The 24,462-nt window shown below is 40.5% G+C and overlaps 1 protein-coding gene across 2 annotated transcripts in view; it reads right to left on the minus strand.

Annotated features, from left to right (window-relative positions):
* Positions 1-2,589: 2,589 nt before the first annotated feature.
* efcab11 (EF-hand calcium binding domain 11) overlaps positions 2,590-24,462 on the minus strand; it is a 43,884-nt gene continuing 22,011 nt past the window's right edge. The window contains exons 6-7 of one of the 2 annotated variants that reach the window (XM_088924574.1): positions 22,463-22,622; positions 3,229-3,341 (exon numbers count right to left, since the gene is read on the minus strand). In XM_088924574.1, coding sequence (XP_088780700.1) covers positions 3,303-3,341; positions 22,463-22,622 — 199 coding nt within the window. In that variant the 3' untranslated portion in view covers positions 3,229-3,302. Of the gene's footprint in view, positions 3,342-22,462; positions 22,623-24,462 lie in introns of both variants that reach the window. The other variant, XM_088924575.1, reaches the window with a different exon arrangement.

Below are 24,462 nucleotides of genomic sequence, written 5' to 3' on the forward strand. Positions count from 1 at the left end.
GGTAATTGTGAGACTGTGGTGCAAGAAATGACAGGTGGCCCAGGCTCAAGGTGGTACCACAGAAGCCAGCTTGATTGAAAATTGGTGATTCCAGATTTGGAGGTGGAAGAAGACGAGAAATAACTGCCCGCTCCGAATTAAAAAAAAAAAGCTCTACTCTGCTATTCTGGTCAGCAAATTCCAGTAAATCAGAAATATTCCTCTGTCATCGTTTCCATTATACTGGAGCTCTTGAATGGCTAAATTGGACTTAAAGGTAAGAGAATAAGAAAAAAGAATCTCTAAATCAAGTTTAATGGGCTTCCCTTCAGAAAATCAATATGTTCATACAGCCTCATAACTTGCAACTCACGGCGTTAGTATTCAACGGTGACAGTGAGCTTCTGGAAGAGGCATTATCACAAGCTGGGTGTGCAGTATTTGCAACAGCTGGAGCTGATTTTACATTTAAAAGTAAAAGGTATAAACAGCACATCATACGCACTGTTGTATGATAATAAATATTGCTTTTTAAATAATACTTCAGTGGAACGATTTAGGCCTCAATGATATCCTACAGTACCACATCCCTTGTGGTATCACGTGGTCACACAAGAAAATATTTAAGTTAGAAAATGGAGGGATAGCCATTGATCAAAAAATGTTAATATATTTTCTGGTAAAAAAGGAGCAATATTTGTTTCCGCAACCGGGACAGGAATTACACTTTCATAAAGAAGGTGTATGGGTACTGCCTTGTGTCAGACCTAGCGAACAGCTTGTCTTTTCTGAACAGTGGATAAAAGGTGGAGTGCTGCTCCATTATTTAAAGACAAAAGTGCTAAAACAATTAAAGCACATTACACAGCACTACAAAACTATACTGTCACCTAACAGACACCCTCCCGGCTTTAATAAGGTGTCATGTGAAGGGCATTTATACGGAAACCTAGTTTTGTACTCTTAACTAGGCTTTTTGTACAAGCACAGGGAGACCTTTGCAGAAACTCCTGTTCCTTGAAGAAATTAAGGCTCTGTAGAGTCAAGTGATGCTTCAGATACGTCCCTTCTTCACAGCACAGCACGGCAACATTTTGTCTCTCCGAGAAGGTAGTGCAGAGTGCAAGGCCTCTCATTTGTATCTGCCATCCCTGATTAATGATATTTCATGCTCAGAAGTTTTTTTTTTCTGTTAATTTCCATAAAGAGGCAAATAGATTCAGACAGCACAGCCAAATACCGCAGACGTCATTTAACTTGTGTGCGGAGTGGATAGATTCATTTAAAAGGTTTTCAGAAAAAAAAGAGTTTCTTATGTAATTATTTCCCTTATTATGCAGATCTGTGTTTACAGTAGACTTGCCACTGCACATTAATATGGCCCAGTCTGGGACTGCCAGCTGCTGACTCATCCCTCAAGTCCCTAAAGACACAGGCAGTAACAAGAATAGAAAGGAGCGAGGCCCAATTAAAACTCTACGCATGTGTTAAACAGGAGATAAAACAAATCCAGTTTTAATACTGGACATTTCTGTATCTGGATACCCCTGTGGCATGGAAGAAACCCAGATTCAGGTGGAAACCTACCCAGCCAAGGTCAAATGGCTAAACAAAATGCACTTTAATGAAATTCTCTTGGTGACTCATTGATTCCAATAGATAGCACTTTTTTATTCTTCCCTTGTGTTAAGAAACAGTAGTTTAGGAAGACATTTTTTCCCCAGGATGTTTTGGATTGTCAGGCCGGTTTTGCAGCTACAGGGCTGCAATCCCAAGGTGCTCGTTGTGTGGTTCCACAAAAGATACACAGACTGGCACTGTATGACTGGGCTGCTCTTCAGCAGTACCGACAGATTGCGACTTAAACAATATTTCCATCCACCCGTCTTCTAACTCTTTATTGAATGCAGGGCCGTGGGGGAGCTGGAGCCTATCCCAGCCAGCAGTGGGCACATGGATACGCCTGGACGGGACGCCAGTCCGTCACAGGGCACACACTCACACCAGGACCAGTTCTTCCCAGAAGCCAGTTAACCTCTAGTATATCCTTTGGACTGAGGGAGAAAACTGGAGCACCCAGTGGAAACACACACGAACTCAGGGAGAACATACAAACTCCACGCAGATAGCACCCCAGGAACTGAACCCAGGCCCCCAGAGCTCTGAAGAAGCTACTGCACACCACCATAAACATATGCTCAATGTATACAATAACCATAATCTTTTTCTTCAGGCTTTGCCATTCCATTGATAAATGCCTCCCCACAATTTCTGTTATTATTTTTTTAATGGATTAACAATGCAACTCAACAATATACAATATTACATGTTTATACTTGCCTGGGCTGCGAGTGGAGGGCTTCTGCAGTTTATAGTTTATAGAACTACAATTTATAGTTCTTTGAAAGTACTTGCAGCTAAACACATCTAATTTCTATTTGTTCTATGAATACGCGAGTTCTAAAATAGCTCCATGTACAGATTAAAATGTATTTGATTAAAGCTTTTATTTATTCCAGTTCATTTCCTTGCTCATTGACTTTAGAGCATTCTCGTGGAGCTTGTGGAAAGAGTGTATGTGCTGTTCAGATGAAGACTCAGGCTTGATTACGAAAACAAATTAATCTTTATTCAGTGGGGAGCACAGTAAATCTCTCAAAACACAAACAAGTATTTACAGTTTCATAATCATGTGTAACAAGAAGGAACTCTGAAATCCCTTGAAAACACACAGTTGAAGATATTAAGTGTTCTTAATATCACATCATGGATAAGCATTTTTTGTAAAACTGATTTAAAAAAAATCTTATGTAATATAATATTCAATTTGATGCCATGTGCTATAGCTTCTCAGGTGCTCATAGACTTTAAGAGAGGAGTAAAACACATTCAGCTTTAAGAACAGCATTTAATAGGTTGTGCGGTTTCTGTATTCCGTCATACAACATTTTCCGCGATCGGGCCCTTGCAGAAATGGAGGAAGGAGTGCCTTTCTGTTATGGCCCCCACATATCAGGGCCTGGCTATTACGAGACAAGTTTGTGAAGGTACTTCACCACTGCAATATTTCCTTTAAATGAATGGGTACACAACTGGTAATTTAATCATTTGCAGGAATATGATGCTGGAGCACAACATATCTAAAATATCTGTACTGCGATAGACATCTGCTTTTCACATCATTTGATATGAACCCTGTCATACTGAAATGATTTTATCTTACAAGATTCTTTTCAGCACGAGCTGATTCCCATGGCTTTCTCCAGCTGGTTTCCGGGGGCTACGAGTCACCTCGTCCGTAGGTGAGGACAAACTCCAAATCCTTAAAACTGATGTGTCCGTCTGAATCCCGATCCACCTCCCTGTATGGGAAAATCGAAGGCAAAAAGCAGTGACTGAGACACCGGGCAGCACCACCTCTTCAGAGAGCCGCTGTCGGGCGTCCTCCCTCCCCCGTGCCACGCTGGCGCTGGCGCTGGCGCTGCCACGCGGCCCGTCCCCTGGGCGCAGGAGAGAGCTGCACAGCTGGGCTCAGGCCGACACAAAGACGTCTTTAAGCAGGTGCAGAGCTCAGGCGTGTTAGGCAGGGTGTTTCAGATTTAAACCGAAGACACTGTGTTTTGTTCCCCCCCACCCCCCAATCACTTCTTTCACTTGGGAATGAATTGAACTGAAAATGAATTTTGCGTCTGGTGACTGTCGAGGCTTCGTCAGCAGGCAGACAGCAAGGCGGCTGGGCCCACTTCTGTCCAAAAGTGAGGGTCTCGCCCGTCCACAGGACCGGCGGACACTGACAGCACTCGTGATTCTTTGCTGGGTAACAAAATAGTATTTTACACAGGAAAATTTTACATTCACATCAGCCTTGGGACCACATTTCTGCAACCAATTTGTTAGACACGCTGCGGTAAACTAAAAATCATACTGTTTTCAATTTTACCCAAACTACATACTGCACTACTATGTTTGTGTGAGACCAGACCATGAAATCGGGTTAAATTCAAAGTTTAACAGCTATTCCAGTTTAGATCAAAGACACATAAGCATATTTTGCCTGTTTACAGGATAGAGACGATATATCACCACCACATTTCTGGGTGGAGTTTAGGACTGCTGTTGCCATGGAGGACTTCAGAGTTTAGGATGCTGCAGTTTCTGAGACCAGAGCATTGCAGGATAAAAGAGGAAAGAGTATCTTTAAGCTATGGCTCCCATTAATTAGGTCCTGCCTGTTATTAAACAAGTTTGCAAAGGTATTTTACCATTACACTATTTCCTTTAAATACACAGTTACCCCACGTGTCCCTTTAAATACACTGCTAATTTAATCATTTGCACAAATATGATTCTGTGGCTAATCCTCGATATTCTGTTCCTATAATAAGATTCAATGTTTTCAGTCCTTGCCTGTAGTGGTGACTTTAGCCGATAGGAAGAACTGTGCTGGAGAAGATCCTGCACTATAACCCCTGACACTGCATCTGGGGGTGCCAGGCACCAATGGCATCGAGAGCTGCAGTCGAAGGTGGATGACAAGAGCATCACACCTTATTCATTATCTAGCAAACAAGCACTCCTGCAGCTCAATCTCGTCTTCCAATCCTGATCCCACACTCCCCTAGGCTCTCTCCTGACAGACAGTGAGTACTCATTGCCTTGTAACTGAAGGGGAGACGCACCCACTGCTCATAAATACTGAACTTCACAGCAGACTTTCAGTCTAGTTCCCCTTTCCACACCGCTGTTTAAACAACTTCGTCCACCACCACCACCACCACTGTTCGAGCTCCTCAAGAGATAACTCTCGAAAGAGAACAACGAGATGAAAATGTACTGTAGAAATCTGATGTCTGAACATTTGAAAAACAGGTTAATATAATGCAATAAAATAGTTCAAGCTACTTTCTATTAAGAAGCAACTTCCTAGGAACAGAAACACCATTGTGAAATCAGTATAATGAAAAAGTCTTCCATTGCAGAGCATCAGTCTTTGGAAAATACAAAATGTTGGTCTTTTTTATATATATCTGGAATAACTAATATGAAACATTGATTTTTTGTTATGGTATTTTGAACATACATAACAGTACATTAATAATTTTACTGCTTTTCTTAGCTTATTTCCTTCTTCCAATATGACTTCTTTATTACTCAGTGCTCAAACTGATCAACTGAGAAAACAGCAGATGTGAGTAAAATTCAGTAGCAACAGGGAGGAGAATTAAAACAACATTAAGTATTCAGCAACTGGAAAATCATGCTTTCTTGTTCCAAGTCGCTGATCCCCACTCAGATGAATGTCTTTTGTAGCTCTAATTACATTCTAATGTCAGTGGAAGTAGAAGGGCTCTATGGAGACATGGCTGATGTCTCCTCCTCAGTGTGCAGATTTTGGCAGGTATTCTGGTTTGTGTTGCTAGCCATTTTCGTTATTAGGGATAGCAATGTAACCACCTTGTAGTCTGATTCTGTCAGATCCTGGAAGTTAGGCAAGGCTGGGCCTCATTAGTACTGGAATGGTAAATCTTGAGAAGGTAGATTGTAGTGGTGTTGGTGGAGCACTAGGGGGCAGTCTTCCCCCTGGACCTGAACTTCCACACCAATGTTCAGTCATGGCGATGGAGGCCTCAGTGCCGTAGGAGATCCTGACTACTTGGTCATTTAAAATCATATCTTATAAGTGAAGCATGCTGGGATCTTTCATGATTAAAACTACAACATAAATGTAAACAATGCTTATCATATTTGCTAATAAAAAAACTTTTCCACTATCAGGCCCAGAGATTTTCTTTATATTAGTACAGTTTTGCGCCACTCCCCCATGGAAGAGTAGAGCTATGTCATATTGGAGAGAAGCGGATAGACATAATTCTAAAAATAAAAATCTAAATTATGATGCTGCAATGAATAGCAGCTTTGACAATGATCTCATACATTGTACAATATATGAAAAGGCTTCTAAAAATAGAAGATTCAGCTACATTCAGCTAAATGTGCACAAATAAGTCTGGACACCACAGTACAGCAGACTGAAACACAACAGACAGAAGGACAAATGGAAGCAGTCACTACAATACCTCCATTCCCCATGAGCTGTTCATGTGATGTACATTTCCAAAACTACTTACAGAATATTAAGGAAAATCTCTGCATGTTATCTTGCATATCACAATGTTTTTCTTACAAAATTACAAAATGTTATACCCCGGCCTCCCACAGGCTAACCCACTCCCTGTTTCCACCTAGCACTGAAGACGAGACAAGTCTGCCTTCACGCATCTTTGCTGCTGTTGACAGAGCAATAGTCCCCTTCAGCAGGATGGGGAACCCATGAGCCACCTTCGCTTGTGCAGTTTTCAACCCTTTGCTTACAAAGGGTGGAGCTGAACCATAAACAGAACAAGGTGCCAGCAAGCATGTCTCCTCACTGGGCAGGACAGAACGCCTGTGTGCAGAGCAAGGGCAGCCAGACAGCCTGGGACATCCTCGTTTGTCTTTGGTACAGCCTCACAACCGTAAGAATGGGGCTCTGGTTCATTTTCCTATATTACATTAATGTTTTTAAAGCATTTTAAAACATACAAAAGTACACTTGTCTTTTACATACCACAGAAGTGTTTTTTTTAATTATCTGCTATTTTCAGTCAATGCCAGGCTTTTTATTTACTCTCTGACTTCCAGTAGACACTCAATTTATTTTTGTCATTTAGTTCTGCAAAGTTTGCTGCTGTTGAATTTAATTATGGCCCAGAAATACTTGGACAGCATGGCAGAAGCAGCTTTAACAAATGATGGTACTGAGGATATGGCATTTTGAAGTATGCTGTGGCATGGCGGTTATTAGCCTTCAGTAGGAAATGAAAAATTTCTTGGAAGCTAAGCTCTGATGAAGGATCATTGATGCATGCAGATCTTCTAATTACCACATTGTCATAGCTGGAATACCATCATAATCAGAATAATCCTGCTAGGCTCCGGAATGTTGTTCTCATTACTGACAGTGTGGCAGCTGTATTAGTGAATGCTTAGCTAATCAACACATCAGCAAACCAGCCAAGTCATCATTTTTTATTTATTTGTTTAAGAAATGACAGCAAAATGCTAAAAGTTACAGGCTAGTGCATCGACGTCAAAAAAATTAGGTGACTGAATGACAAATTTCTGGAGCTCATTCACATATCAGAAGGGCATAACTATGCAGCGTTCATATGCATGTGACTTACAGGAGCTCCTCCTACAGTTGCAAGACCCTGCTTTCACTTCAATTAAGCAATAAGCTCATGGTTGGTTTAAGGAGAAATAAACTGACTCCCGATAGACTAAATGTCCAAGACCATCATGTAATTAGGAGAAAGTTATTACTGAAGGCAAAGATAACCTTATTTTGAGGGTAAGCCCACAGTCTTGCCAACTTGATACAGGACCCATTTTATTGTTAAAAGCAATAACATATTAAAGAAATGAGTATAACCATATGTATAACTTCACAATAACTTACATAAACAAACTGCTGCCATAGCTCGAAATGCCTACTGTGTAGCATGCATGCGGTTTGCCAAGACCAGTGTGCTGGAGTCTGTGATGTGCTCAGCCTGCAGCTCCTCAATGCAACAAAACGTCTGCATGGGAGTCCACAAGCAAACACACGGGTGAGCAGCCTCTCTCAGCTCTGAACACAACATTAGTGCTCGCTGCTTCTGAGTGAAAGTCTGAGAAGTGAAAAATGACTTTTTTTTCCAGCACGCTTTTAACATATAACTTCTTGAGTGAGAGGCCCAGGAGCAACAGCTTATACAATATTCATATGGCTGCTCCAAGTGCACTTGCACCGTTCATTTACTGAACGCTGTAGAGATATGTTAAGAGCCATAAAGCACCGGATCAGCACATGGCACCACAAAAACTCAGTGCCTGGTGCTGCCACATCTCCACATCCAGAAAAGGTGTTAATTCAGGAGCTCTATATGTAAACATATATATATATATAAATCTACATCACTAATCATTTAAATATGCAAACCTCTGTTTTTAAGGAGTAAGTTTTCAGCTTCTCAAAAACATGGCCAGAACAGCTGGGTTACAACCAGCCATATTTACTATAGCCCCACCATGACAGAGATTACACTGTTGTTTTTGATTAACTTTGTCTACATATGGCGACTGCGTGAGGAACTGAAAGGTTAAGTCTTTCCTCAGCAGCCCCAAACATTTCCTGGTAGACGGCACCTGATCAGAAAATGTCACATGGTGCTGTGAGCAGACTGAATAAAATGCTGGGCACTTTAGTGTTAAAAATGTACTGTTTTTTTAAAACAACAGTATGTTTCCAGAGACATCACTGAAGATTGTGCTGCTTGTACTTCTGCATTGTCCCAATTTGGTTAATTGCAAGTTGCAGTTACTTGTACAGCTCCTTGCCTGGAAAGGCAGGTATTACTTCAAGAGTATTAAGAGGAAACTTCTTGCCCAGCTGGAAAATAATTATTGTGTGGACAAACACATTGTATAGAAAGAATGTAATGCAGGCAAAAACTAATGTCACAATACAGGTTTTTAAAATGTGTTACTCTAAGAAAGCAAACTCATTAATTCTGAGGAAACATGATGCCGATAAAGGTGTACCATTCATTATACAAAACCAGGCAACAGTCTGTTTAAGCCACAAGTAACTCAATTTATTTTACTCCAGTTTGGATCCTGAAGTAGCTATACCATGCCTCAAGCTGCTGAGCCCATTCGCCACAGCCATCATTTCTCAGTGTCTTCATAACAATGCCTCAACTGCACTGGTGTCTGCAAAGCTACAGCTGTATTAAGTACCGTGATGTTCATTCAGAATTTACTTCAGGAGACTTTCTTGTATTCTGATTACGTAGAATTCATACAACTTTAAAATGAACACTATTTGATCACACAATATAATGAGTGATATTCAAAGCAGTCTAGAATCCATTCAAACAAATTCATTTGTCTGGAGTCTATAGACACTTCTTGACTATTTGAACATTGTTAACTAGTTGACTTTTCCTCCACTCACTGCACACAGCCTTGTGTACACATGTAAGAGAATAAATCTCTAGAAAGCACTATATGTGCGGAGCAGTGGCACTGTGGCTCAGGATCTGCGCCTGTGGCTGGAAGGTTGCCAGTTCAAATCCCGCTGCTGGCAGAGGAATCCTACTCCGCTGGGCCCCTGAGCAAGGCCCTTAACCCCAACTGCTCCAGGGGCGCTGTATAAATGGCTGGCCCTGCGCTCTGAGCCCAAGCTTCTCTCTGTCTCCTATTCTCATGGAGAGCAAGCTGGGATATGTGGAAAAGACAAATTCCTAATGCAAGAAATTGTATTTGGCTAATAAAGTGATCTCATCTTATTATCTTGCTCTGAAATGATTGTCTTCTTACATACTGTACTAGCAACCACATCTTTCTGATTTGAACACACTGCCTAAATTATGCTTCCACTTGGATTAATAATACCTGTAAATTACAAAAAAACAATGTGCCATACTTTCTGTTACACAAAAACAAAACAAAGGGAAAAGATCCATCTTTCTGGCCTCCTTTTTCATTCCCGGAGAACAAAAGTTTATTACTTTTCATGAAAGCTGGGTTTACACCCTGCTAGGCTGACGTTCATCAGAACGACTGACAGCACCTGTGGTAGCACTGACGAACAGAGCTTATAACTGCAATATTATTTCACAAGGTATATGAAGTGTAAATTTCTATCAGTAGGGGAAAAGTTTAACAAGAGAAATCTTACTGTCATTTTTGGCTAGTTTCACACTCTCTCTGCAGTGGTTTCATGATGAATTTAGAACTGCCATTACATTAGAGGAGAAGCTGTCACACCAATTGAGCAGAGAGAGGAGAAATTACGCTTCACGCAAAGAGATCCTGCTGGGGATGAAATGACCCGCCAATTGAAGATGTAAGGATGACAGCTTTTCCAACAAGGTGCCTTCTCTGCTGATTAACCAGACAGACTTTTCAAGGGCCAGGGCCAGCCTCTTTGCTGATGGGACTCCAGTAGGGCTGCACACTGGTTTAGATAGAGGTGGGCGAATCTATCACAGACATCTGAGGGGGTACTGACAAATAAGGCCAAAAAACACCTCAGAAGACGAGTACACACAACTTCAGGCTCCTGCAAAGCACAGGAGAGGACCCCATGCAGCTATTTTCTGCACTGCCACATGGCTTGGCACAAAACACTCTATGTCATAAAATGACCAAGCTATTTCACCAAAACATTATTTGTCAACAATGCATAATAAAACCAACCTCGCCCTTCTAGGGGTCTGCTGATAATCAAGAGGTGTTAAGCTTTCTAAATTTGTGTTGTAGTTCCCTCACCTGCCTTTTGTTTAAAGCTGCTTTACAAGCCTAAAACTGCTCTGTTTAAAATTATACAAAAAAAGGTCAGTTTTTAGGGTTTTTTTCCCCAAGTTCGCAACAGAAAAAAAAAGAATGCTCTGTTTCAAAAAACTTCAGATGTATTTTCAGGTTTGATGGTAATTTTAATCTGAGGGCTCACACAACTTCCCGGAGTCCAAGGTGAGCTTCTGTACCAGACTAAAGGCTTGTGCACGGTGTTGTACAGGATACTGCCTGATCCTCTGCTAGGTTTGACTTCAATGGCAGTTTGACCTTATTTACTTAATAAAGGCCAGAGCAGGCTGCTGCTGCAGACACAGTGACTTTATTTGCTACAACTTTTTGCTTGGGTTTCATTACAATTTCACGTGTATAGAAAGCAGAACCCTACATTAATGTAAAAACTGTAATTGTTCATTTAAAATAACTTATCAAGTCCAATGCTACCTCCTTTGTTCTACATGTACCGTTGGAAAAGGAGCAAACTGATTAGCCTTAAGTGTGTGCCTTACTGCTAGTACATGGCTGTGTGATCCCTGCTGGCTGTGTTAACCATTATCTGCATATTAGGCATATTTATGCCAGGATTGGACTGCATTTTCACCACCCTCAACACAGTTCTTGTAAACATATTTTTCTTTACTCAGTCAGTGCGCGCTTCAGAGGAAAGCTCTGACCACGAACCACTGCACTGACAGCCACTGTGAAAACAGGAGCCTTGGGTGGTTCAGCTCCTTCAGCTGCACTAAACTGGTTCATTTCTCGAGCTCAGCTGGGAAGAACTGAGCACGAAAACTTATCTGCTGGGATTGATTTGTCTCTTCAATTCATGGCAATTTCTCCGGAGCCGGATGCCCCCCATTCAGGTCACACTGTGATCAACCAGGTTGAGCTCCACCCTCCAGGGCTCATTAGAGTCACCTGAGTAGTGAGATTAATGAGACTGAATAAGCCAATACAAGGTCTGTAAAAGCTGGGGGACACCTATTATCCGTTTGGGCTGCTGCCGAGGAAAAGAATCGCAGTGAGGCATCGCACGTTAAAATAGATGCTGACCTTTAAAATTTCGTTTTTAAAAAGCCAGTCCCTCATGCCACTAGGCTGTGTGGAAAGCCTGAGCCCTGATGACACACAAGCACTCCTCCTTACCACCTGAGCTGATGCCACACAGGCAGGACAGCAGCTGACCCCCCGGAGGAAAGCACACGTGCTGAACAATTAGTGTCCTGGCCTGAGTAGATGACAACAAAAGAAAGAAACACAGACATTATATCCACCATAAAAATACTGTTACTCCTTTTAGAACTGTGTTTTACATTCCAATACTTGTAGCTCAGACTGATTAAAGTGACTGCTATTAATTCTTTGAAATTGGGCTTTCATTCGGCCCAATGGTATGTTTTCAATTTTTGATTGTGTATTTTTTTGTTTTGGTTTTTAAAGAAATTATGCGGGGTTTAAATGATAAAACACCCCAAGATAAAAGCAGAGAAAAGTCTGACTGCTCATTAAAAGAATTTCTTGTTGATCTTTTTAAATTTATTTAGGGTTTTTTTCTGAAAAGTTGGTTGGGAGTTGTCTTGGCCTGGAACATCTGCTCATGAATCAAAAAGTGGATCAGAGATCGTTAAGTATTGTCCTTGAGAGCAGAGTTCTTTGTTTGAGATCTTTTTTATTACATTGTACCATTACCACAAGAACAATGGTGTTTATTCAAAGTGCTCTAATTAGTGGCAGGTGCAAATGGTACTGCTGTTCAAACAGAGCTTCCATTGATATTTCTCATTATTTGAAAGACAAAACACTCTTCAGAGACTTGCACTGTTAGAGGTGATGAATTTCATAATCATATGACTCAAAATCCATGTTTCAATGAGATCTGCCTATCAAATAAATGGAGCCCTGAAAAATAAAGCAAGCATCACAGTTAATTTATGTTCTTGCTGGTATACTCAGCATTTACACTTCTAGGGAAAGGAAATAAAACTGACAAGTCTCCCATCCAGAGCATCGTACATACATCAGTAATGTATGTATTACTGCAACAAATCTGTCATCTTCAGTTTCTTAAATGGAATAATAAAATAAAGCTGGGGATGTCTTGCTATTGGAAGAATATTCCATAAAGTGATTTGTTTTAGTTTAGAGCTTACCCCCACCCCCAGCACACGCACACAAAAGCCACAATTTGAGATGAATCAATGTGACAGTCCAATCCAGAGCACTGTGATTAGGCACTCATGTGTTTATCATCAGAGCAGGACACAATGCCCAGCTCCCCGATCCTGCTGTCCATTTGCAGGGAGCTCTAACCACAGTGCTCGGGCCTTCAGACAGGAGAAGGCAGGAGTGTGACAGAGCGGCCCAATGTGGACCAGCGCTGGCCTGTCACTGAACTGCACAACAAGCTCAAAACCTAGTCTCGCAGCTATTGCTCCCCGGCATCCACAAAAACCTTAAGCACACCACCTGCGAAAGGCTGTCATAGTACCACCAGGCTGCTGCTCAGCTCCACTGCGTAAACCAGACAGAATGCATTTCAATGTCTAATGGTGTTTGACATTAAAAAGAGGTATCTTGAAGATACTGAAGTGTACCAAAACAAACCACACACACACACACGTGCGAATATAAATGTCAAACTAGAGATGAGGAGATATTTAAGAACTTTTTTATTCTTAAAAATATTCAAGAGCCCCTCGTTTTGACACACAGTGTCACTCGACAAAAAGTGTAAATCCATACAGAGGGTAGATGATTACTGAGCTACAGTACTTAATTTCTGAACAGATCTGCTCTTGCCATTAATAACAAAGCAATAGCGACAGTATTTCTATTAAGCAAGTGGTACATGTGATTTTAATATTTCCCATTTGAAACCTTGGCACAAACCAAGCTGAGAACAGTTAATGTGATGATCACTCTTCAGCTTTATACTGCTGAGGATTTTCAAGAGCGCATCTTTCCAAGTAATACAGATGAGACGGCTCAATTCAGGTGAAGTCCATTGAGTCCTTAATAAGCAAACATTTACAGGTATGATGGACAAGATGCCAATTTCTTGAAAGACAAATCAACCTTAGTGGATATGTCACTTCTGAAAGATACATCCCTGTCAGCCATATGTGAATTTTCAAAACGGATTTCCTTCTCTTTTAAATGCTACATGACATTATATGAATAATTACATCTGTCTCGAGTCTCCTAATGCAGGACACACATGAGGCTATATATTCTGTGCTTGAATCAGTTTTTTTTCATGTGAAACTACCTACATTTTGAAAACCACCTTTGAAAATTAAAGAAACTCTTTGACCACTGTCTCTTTTAATAACATGTTTACATGTATCAAACATCAGTGAGTGCAACACACGGTTTGTTATTTGCTTTCCACAGTCTGCAGGCACAGAGGACCAACTTTAGGGAATCATTCATTAAGATGCTAATTGGGTTGATTCACAGACTGAAATCACCCCAGAATGCCTTGCAGGCTGCAGAATGGCTAAAGTGGAACAAACCATTTTTCTGTCGCCACAGGGGGTATGAAGGCATTTGAAATCAGCAGTAGTTATACTTAAGAGTTTTAACACTGAAAACAAAAACTTTCTAACAATTCTGGGATAGGATTATGGACAAGGGTATCATTACAAATGCCATTTTAAAACCTAATATTTGTAACTCTAGTGTATCTATTTGTAATCTACAGTTTTGTGCTTAACACTCCTTTCAAGGGTTTTGTTTCACAGCCCTTTTAGATTAGCATTAATGTTTCAGGACTCAATGTGATGGAGAGAAAGGCTGTCAGAGATCAGGATCTCTGGTCAGGAAATCATTGCAATTAAGAAGAGGTCAGTGCCACTTTAATTTTGCATGTTGAGAATAAAAACGGGCTCCTAAAATATTTAGCACACTTTTTTATTTTAGTATTCTGAGAATTAATTTATTTGGCTGTAAGCGACTTACATTTGTACCTGCAGTGCCCTTCAAAAGTATTGGGATAGTGAATTCTAAACTAGGAGTTGCACTATGCACTCAAATGATAATCGTTTCTCATGGAAAAAAACGACAGATTAAGTAGCATAAGCACTCCTAAGTGTTTAAATTTTAATAAAGTCCATTCAGTTCTACTCTCTTGGGGGTAGAGATTGATAGTGTTAATCCTTTTTAAATAAAAAAGTAGAAATTAGAAAAAGAGCAAAAGTATTGGGACAATTGACTAACAGATGTCTCTACCTGGTCAGGTGTTTGTTGTTGGATAATTAGGTTTATAAAACTGTTTCAAACATCCTAACAACAGGTCTCATGTTGATGTCAGTGTTTGGAGCCTATAGTCAAAAACATGCTAGAATTTGCACAGAGGTACAAAGAAGACCTAGGAGATTGTTATAGACAGTTTTGTTCAAGATAACCTTTCATTAAACTGAGGGAAAAGGTTGAAATGTTAAGAAGGCACTACAAATGTTCCAAAGAAGAAGACCTGATCTGTGAAGCAAGTACTACCCACTTCTGGAACTGGCTCACTCATGTTTGATGATGCAATGAAAGGTGGCAGCAGAATGAATTCTAAATTTCACAGAAACATTTTGCCTGCTTACGCAGACAACAGTAATTCCCCACCTGGGATTTAAACCTATGCCTTTGCAGGTATGAGTCAAGAACTCTAATCACTGCTCCACACTTGACAGGTCTTGGCCTCCCACACAAGAATCTGTTCAACATTGCAAAAGAAAAGGCTCAGTATGGACCTCACCATAATGACCCACTACAGACGACCCCCGGCCACAGAGGAGCTGATCCTGATGACCTCTTTCTGAACATCCTGAGCTTTCCCGCTGTTATACGCTGAGTGGCTTAATTGTCACTCTGCCCTGTATCAGAAAACCAAACACTCCGCACTGCCACCGAAAGACCAACCCTGGGCCTCAAGATTACAAGATGAGAGAATTAACTTTCTGCCCTTAAACCACTCCTAACCCAGCACTAGACAATCCAACAAAGGGTTTTTTTTTGCAATCCAGATATTTAGAAAGTTGTCACGTTTATTGATTTGGAAGTGCATGAGTTCCACTGCCTATTATTCTTTTTTTGCTTTAAACAATGTTAACAATTTTACAGCAATAATTCCCTCATCAGTGCAAATTGATTTTATGCTTCTAAAGCACTACATTACGGAAGGCCAGGACTCCTAATGGGGAGTGATAGGGCTTAAAGATTTGCCTCCTTTGCTGAAAGAGCACTTTTTTCCCACGCATGACTCGCAGATGGGACACCTATTTCTTGTGCAATTTCACAGTAAGAATTTTCGAAGCAGTCAAAAACCGCATGAACAACAAATTTCCTCTGCTCCAGAGAGAGGGACATATGTTCTGATTCAGAGCCTGCTTCAGTTATTGCCAGTGTCAGCAGACATGCAAAAACTGTATTGTTTCATGCTTGTGGCACACATTCTATTTGATTAATTAAATGAGTACACTAGCCCTCATTAATTAATAGAAGATTTATGTTTTATAATTTGACGAAAAAAATGTGGTTGGTCATGATGAAAGAATTTGGTCTTCTGAGTAATCAAAGGGTACACCTAATCTTCAATTTTTGTTTAGTGACTGGACAACAGAGAAACTTGTTTCACAAAAGGTATAATGGCATTTAATTTCACAGTCCTGGAGTTCTGTGACTTTAATTTTTAAAGTTCTCTTTATTCAGTAAAAATATCCATTATCAGCTCTTTTGTAACAACTGTGACTAATACAAAACTTTAATTACTAGTTCAAACAAAGACAAAATCTTAAAACCTTAAAATGTAAGAACAAGTAAGCACCTTGTACAGTTGATTTAAGGGAATAGTTACCTTCAAGTCAAAATTACTTTCATGTAGCTTTATGCAGTAAAACAGAACTGTTTTGATGTGGGTGGTGTACTAGTAATTCACACATTTTAGATACTATATTTTGGCTGTTTCAGTGTAATGAAAAAGAACAATCCATACAAACTGACAATGTGTCCACCTAAAAAACAAGCACAAATATATAGTTTTGGAAAAGACTTGCAACTTTCTTGTCAATTTGAACAAATGGGATTCAAAACAGCGTAGGGATTGAATTTGTTCTGAATCTACTGATGTAACACAAGGTATGTTAAATAAGGGCGCTACATAATGCTTCTCTTCCATTACAACATTTGACAGCCACTAAAGCACACACCATCTTCAGCTCTCCAAAACGTAATAAATTAAAAATATAAAGCAGAAAAGCTCCACCATAAGTTTATTTTAGTACAGTCCCAAAAACATAATGCAGTGCCCAAATGATATAACCTATAAGATAAAAATGATAAAAATACAATCACTACAGATTGCAGGTTCTGAGACAGGAGAAAGATGATAAAGTGTTAAGTATCCTTGCCCTTTAATGAACCAAGTGTAAAAAAAGTTGCTTTAAATTTTTTAACCAAGAGGTAGATTAATCCAGCACATCTGTGACAAACACAATCACTTCAGTAGAGGTATCTAGTGGCATTTTGAACTTGATTATAAGATCAGGAGTAATGAGAGATGGTAATCATTTAATCCTCTAAGAACCCAGAACAGCTTTTGATTTCTCAAGTACTCTATGTTTCCTATTATAGAACTCATTACAGAAAATAAAATGCAGAAAACAATTTAATCTGGAAAACATAATTTGACTATTCTAAAAGGATGTTTTATTAATTAATGCACTTTACTTTCTGAAGCTATTTGGTTTATAAGGAACAACGGTTATATTTTGGCACTGTGGCAAGACACGTTATATCTGAACCTAGTGGCAGGCTTCCAGACAAATCAGGTGAGGGTTACAGGTCATTGCACAACGCAATGCGTGTTTTATTTATTTTTTCCAAATTAATCTAACAAATCATTTTACACAAAGTCATGTCGTTCTTTCTCGCTGACCGGACAGAGAATGGGAACCTTTTACACTGAGAGTCCATCTGCTTTAACATAAACTGACACAGGAGGGAAGCAGGATGCTGTGAAAAAAACTATCGGCAACCAATGCTGTGTCAGTAAGACAGATGGGACAGTGGAAATTTCATCAGTGGCTGAAGCAGTTCTGGTTGTACTTTGAGTGGCTATTTTAGTTCCGCACTCAAAGACCCAAAAAGTTAACCATTTGGTGCTATGATGTAAGAAGTAATACTAATGGAAAATGAAAGACTTAAACCATTCACCTATCCATTGTCTAACTGCTTCATCCAATCAGGGTCGTAGGGGAGCTGGAGCCTATCCTGGTAACCAACGGGCGCAAGGCAGGATACACCCATCGCTTGGCACGCACAGACATACAGACACTCAGACCAGGGCAGTTTTTGTCTCAGAAGCCAGTTTACCTACCAGCATGTCTTTGGACTGTGGGAGGAAACACGGGGAGAACATGCAAACTCCACGCAGATAGCACCCCGGTCTGGAACTGAACCCAGGGCCCAAGCTCTGTGAGGCAGCAATGCTGACCAATGTGCACCAAGCTGCCCAGACATAAACCAAAGCAAATCTAAAATATAACACCTGAAGAAGACCACACTCTGCTCCTGCTGCGATCATGCCCACTGTTCTAGCCTAGTGCACATGTGCAAGTTTGAGCATAGCAGATGACAGCAAACACTTTCCTCAATTACTACTGCTTATACCAACAGCTTATAAAAAAACTATTAAGAATCTCCTTTTTGTTATAAAAATCTGTAGTTCCGTTATTCATGAGTGATATACTCTTTAGCGAGTAGTAGGAACAAAAACAACTGACAGAGCAAACTACAGGTTTGCATTAAACAGACACTGTTTCACTGAGAGAGTGAAAACAAACTTGTTAAAAACACCATCTACTCACAGGTGTATAAAAATGCAAACAGGCTGAAGCATTTGGGAAGAGCAGTCCATGATGTGGCAACTGCAGCATTCCAGCAGGCGTAACATTTATTTAATTCAACATCTACCGGGTGCTACAGTCAGCCTTCCAGGGAGCAAGCAGTTTTGAAGGAGCTGGTGTCTAAAGTGTCAGCTGATTCTAATGATCCTAGACATACCTATCAGCCTGTCACTCAGGAGGATAACGTAATGCACCAGTCTCATGTGCACTGACCTTCCTGAGGGTCCTGCCTTCCTTCTCAAAGGAAAATATGAGCCTGCTGTCTGGGAGAAAAGTACGCTTGCCCTTGTGCCTTTGTTGATACAACTCATTGGAAAAGCTGTCTTATCTTAATCAAAAAAATCAGCTTGTGCTCAAATGGAAGCAGACAGCCTCTTTACTATTGAGTAATAAGATATACTGACAGAGAAATGGTAAAAATAAAGCAAAACAACAGTGATACTGAAATAAAGAAACATCTAATGAAGAACATGCCGGATGGATGTTTTTATCCGAGGTTCAGCTACGCATAAGGAATAGCACTTCCTTTTCAAGATACAGCAACTTTTCTGTTTAAAATGTGCAGAAGCTTGTTGCTATACCCGGCTTTGGTTTGCAGAAATATTCATGTGCCATTCCAAAACAGACCCATGTCTGATGAACAGCTGTCTTTCAATTACATCATAATCATTAAGGTATAAAAATAACCTGAATAAGTATGAATTAGCTCAATTTCGTAAAATGACTAAGATGGACGATTGTTTATTCTTCTTAAAACATTAATTTGCCACACAACTTGTATTGACAGTTTTTCAATGCTTGGCTACACGATGCAGCCACAAAATAATATAAATTCTCTCAGATATATGTTCACAGGTCATATAGTACATAAATAAAATACACTCGCTTGGCTCTAAGTTTTGAAAAAGTTCTTTAGTTCTTTCTATTCTTTAGAGGATGATAGCAGCAAATTTCTTATTATCCCAGTGAATGTGCTGCTCTTAATGCTGTATTTCAAACCTGAGAATGTGGTCACATCCTCAAGGTTACAGCTGTCACTCTGCCTGTTTGTTATTCCTATAAAACTGTACTCCTCAGACCGACCGTGCTGGTGCAGCAATGCTTTCACCACAGACAGTGCGATGAAGAAGTGTGGCTGGTGAATCAGGATTCCGACTCCTGGTCCCAGAGACCCACACTCCTGTCGGTTCTCATTCCAGCCAAGCTGTCAGCTACACCACTGAACTTCGACTTAATAACAGGATTAATTTGAACTGCGTGACTGTTCTCAGATTTTAAAGCTATTGGAGGTAGCCTTTTAACCACTGCATCTCCTAAATAAAATCTAATCCCAATCAAATCAACTCCTGAGCCGAAAACAAAATACTTGCAAACGTTACAATCAAGCAGCTTCTTAATTCAATTAAGGCTTCGATTAGGCAAACCAGCTGGTGTGTGGGCCTAAAGGATTGGGATTCGGAAAACCTCTTCTAAACACTTCATCTTATGAAACATTACCAAAGACAAAGCACTGTGTTTGTTAAAAATGCACACTCTTTACTATCTCATAATCACACACAATCAGAGTATTTTAATATAGGAACAAGTAACAACATTATGTTTCCTTTCTTCTCTTCTCAGCATGGAATAAACCTTTATTTGTTCCTTTGCAGCCTGCGTATGCTGACGCAGCTCCCTACGTGAAGACTTTTAATATAGCTTGTTTCTCGACCATCCAAGTTGAAATGTTCCCCTCCCTGTTTGTTCCTGGTCGTACGCCACTACACTGGGGTCCAGGCTGTAATCTGTGTGCACATGAAGGGCAAACAGGGATCCGAAACTAGTGGTCTGGACTGTAATTTTCAGTGACAGCAGAGTGGCTCTCCTGATGCCAATTCAGTGGGCTCTGATGGCGAACCTGTGTAGACCAAGCCATCGCTGCATGCCAAGCGCACAGTTCGCTGGCGGCGGCGGCGGAAATGGGCAGGAAGAAAGCCCAGAAGAGGCTGCAGGCACCGAAGTGTTTCCTCCGGTGCTCAGGGAGGTGCAAGCGGTCAAGCTCAGGCAGCCTTAACAGGTACAGGAAATCAGACCAACACCGGCAGCAACCTGGACGCACTTCCTTTTCGGTTTAATTTGTCTCTTAAAAAACTGCTCGGAATGCTCCACATCTCAGAACAGTTCCCTCAGGCACCACACGTCACCTTTACAGAAATGTACCCAAGTATGAAAAGAATAACATTCCTGGTTAATTATTTGAGTAATATGCTAAGAGTCATTAGCCCATACATAAACAACAGGTAGGAAAACTAACACTTGTGCCCAAGCTTCTCTCCCTGTCTGTGTGTCTCATGGCGGGCAAGCCGGGGTATGCCAAAAAACAAAAACAAATTCCTAATGCAAGAAATTGCCAATAAGGTGATCTTACTGTATATCTTATATATCTTTATGGTACTGTACAGGACTTGCATCGTTATAGTCTGTAGCAAACATATAAACATTAGGTACTATGGTGTACTATATATTTTTAATGCTCGCGAGCCTTAATAATAAAAAAAAATTAAAAAGTAATAAAAAAAGTAAATGCCTCAATTCCTGGAAAATAAATTCCAACACAACTCAGAAATATGGGATCCCAGAGTGAAGGAGTGAAAGTCTGCTTGCTAAATGAAAAAACAGGTAGAAATTACTACATCTTGCTTAAGCGAAAACCCATACAGCAAGAGATTGCCGTACTTTGAATACCACACACAACAGATACCTTGACAAGGGTCTGAGAGGCAATATTTAACTGTTTGCTTACTGCCTTCTACAAAAGATCAAAAGATGCCGAATCCAAGTTTTTCCCATAGCTTGTACTACTCACACTACACAGACTGGTTTGCCTCTACAAGCCCCTCAGTTTCCCAGTTGGTAGACCTCAGATTTATATTATACACGGGGCAAGCCAACCACACTCTGTTAATGCTGTTCATTCTACAGTCCATCACATGAGACACAGTCTTTTCTAGGATTTTGTCAAATCATATCATAATACTGCAGCCCAAAATGGCGAGACAAAATTCCAATATCAGTTAAATGTTCAACGGGTCTGAAGAACAAACGTATCAGACGAGACAAAACCACACATTTTAGATTCAAATTAGCTTTTAAGACGCATGGAAAAAGCACCTGAGTCTGGAAGGTCTGATCATGTTTGTCCACTGACCCACAGAGTTCTAGGGGCAGCACCGTCAAAACAGCTATTTCTGCTTTACAGTCAAGCAATCTGTATATGTGATCACTCAATTAATAGGAAAAACACCTCATATAAAATGTTTGTCTGCTAATTACATGTGTAGCTTTGATTACATCAGAACAAGAACATAGTTTTGTGTTCAACTTAGTGATTTCAAGTGACCATAAGCACCAGGACACATTCACTTGAAGTACATTTCAGAGTGTAAACTTCAGGGTGCATTTCTCTCTGAGGTAATAACAACATGAAGTTTGCACAGCAAACTCTTTGTGTAATCATTTGAAATGCTTTACTACAGGCACACTGACTTCTCGCCTATTCCTGGTGTATGCAGACTTCAGTGTCTATTCAAATAAATGCTCTGTTGGATTTAACTATGGGTCCCATGTTTTTCATTTTCTCTGAAATGTGGAAGATTTGTCGCCTGACAACCTCCTTGGCTGCACCCGGGGTTTGGAGGTCATGCTACTTGGTGAAGCATCGCCCAAAAATAAGGCGGCATTTTCACCTACATAAGCAGCCAAAATGTCCCTTTAAAAACATGTTTCTGATTTCATTCTGCCCTTGGCATCATTGGTTACATCATCAATTAAGACATATAAGCCTGTTCCAGAGGGAGTCAAGCATATGTAGGCCAAGACAGTACTACCACGTTGTCCATGAGTGCCTGCAGTGCCTTGCCTTCTCCACACATTGACCTTTCCATCAGTTTGGTAAAGGTTTTTATTGGACTGATGAAACCAAGATAACTTTACAAAACTCTCCTGGCTCATCTTTACACTTCCAAGCAAATTCTAATCTGTTTTTTTTCAGTTTTTGGCGCTAATGAGAGTTTTTCATCTTGCAGTATGACCTTTGCGACCTTCTCGTGGGAGTGTTGTGATGGGATCCTTAAGAAATATGTGAGTCAGGTGCTGTATGCATGTTCTCTCTGTGTTTGCGCGGGTTTCCTCTGGGAGCTCCGGTTTCCACCCACAGTCCAAAGACATACCGGTAGGTTAAGTGGCTTCTGGGAAGAAAGCTGGTCCTGGATGTGTGTGCGTGTGGCTGTGTCTGTGTGTCTGCCCTTCAATGGACTGGTATCCTGTCCAGCGGTGTACCCTGCCTTGCACGCACTGCTTGCTGGGAAAGGCTCCGACTCCACCACGGACCTGAATGGGAAAAAGTGGGTCACTGATGGATGGATGTTGCCATGCTTCTGGGGAGCACAGTAGCTACAGAAAGAACTGTTCCTGTATGTCCGCTGCTCCCTTCCTTTCCACCCAAACGAGCCTTCCCCGCATCAACACCAAGAGCTCCTACTCAGTGGTTGCACACAACGTCTCTGCTGGGATTTTTGTTTTTATTATCGCTGCAGAGCAGCTTACTGTTTCCATGGCTTAGCAAGATGGATTAATTATGCTATTTAATGTGTTTATTTCCTTGTTAAAGAAGCAGCAAAGTTCTGTGTAGAAGAAGGGGGGGGGGGAAGGTGCTATTTCCATAACGCATTATGCATGCCTTCTAATTGGCAAGAGGACAGACACGCTGAGAAATTTTTAAAAATGAGGCATCAACACAAAGGCACGGACATTTACTCCAGCCGCAGAGAAGTGCTTCTGCCACCGTGATTGCTGACTTCCTCCCTCTTTCTCAGGTGATTCACCCTTCCTTTCAGATGCAACAGCCCACAAGGCAGCTGTTAGTTTTGTCTTTTCCAATGCTAGATGTCACGGCTTCTACTTGGGCATCTGTCACTGACATGCACTCTGTCTGCGTTAGCCATACAAGACAATTTCAGTTCTTGACAATTATCTCTCTATGTTTTGCGGCTTCATTTGTCACCCTATCCCTCTGGTCATCTTTCGTCTGCTGTAACCACTTATAGAGCAAGTGTTTTGGACTATCACCAGCTCTCCATCAAAAACCATCCTTCATGTTATACTTCCAGATAAACAGGGGAAAAGCATGTATGGCTTAATCTACTGCAGCTCAGAGGACCATAAAAGTTTAAAATTTAGTGGTGAGCCATTTTTATAGAATTCACACCAACTAAGACTATATATTTTGGAAATACAGACCTTTTCAAAGCAAATAAGCACTGGGCTGTTTGTTTGAGTAAAATAATTTCTATTAACTTTTCTGTAAGTTGGTTAAAGCTTGATCAATTTACTGTTGAAGGCATGTGGATCCAAAATTAAAATGTATTTTTAAAATGTTTAGAAAACCACTATCCCTTACTCTTGATTGCAAGTGTTGAGAATCTAAAAATGGACTGCAATGGCAAAATAGTGTGCATCTTCCATGAATAATCTTCAATGCTAGGATGCTGGAGAACATTTGCCAAGAGCTGAAACACTGAACATTTAGCTGCACATTTAACACTTCAGGAACAAGAGTGGTCCACAGGCTCATATCTGTTTTCATCTTTAGCAGCCAGTCAGATTAGAAAATGATCAAAGATGTATTGTACATGATTTCACGGGTGCTATGGTGTTTGGTTCATATTGACAACAACAGCAGATCACACAGTTTTACCACAACAGCCCTTCTGTGTAATGCCTTAAGAACATCCCTTCCATGGGACCAATATAATATATGTAACCAGAAATAAACAGAAAAATATTATATGACTCATTCAACATTATGGGGGTAATTACAGTTCCTTAGAAAACCATTTTTCATAACTTTTGAATAGTAAAAGGTAAAGAAGCATTTATTTATTAAGAGGAATAAATTGAGTATAAACAAAACTAATACAGTGTAAAATAGTAAACCATACAGAACATGAGTGAAAGGTGGCACATCTACAAGTAGACATAGGAAAACATAACTGTTAAAGGACCAGTTCTGATTTGCTCCTGTCTATCAGATAATAACTTCTATCTGTAACCAAGATGCACTGGCATACTGGAGACAGGTTTACATCCCAGGGGTATGTTCCAGATGTATGCAAACCAACAGCAGAACTTAAAAGTTCTGTGTAGAGCAGGAAACCTTAATACTGCATGC

This window comes from Atractosteus spatula, chromosome 9 (assembly GCF_055471065.1).
Source record: "Atractosteus spatula isolate fAtrSpa1 chromosome 9, fAtrSpa1.hap1, whole genome shotgun sequence".
Classification (NCBI taxonomy): Eukaryota; Metazoa; Chordata; class Actinopteri; order Semionotiformes; family Lepisosteidae; genus Atractosteus; species Atractosteus spatula.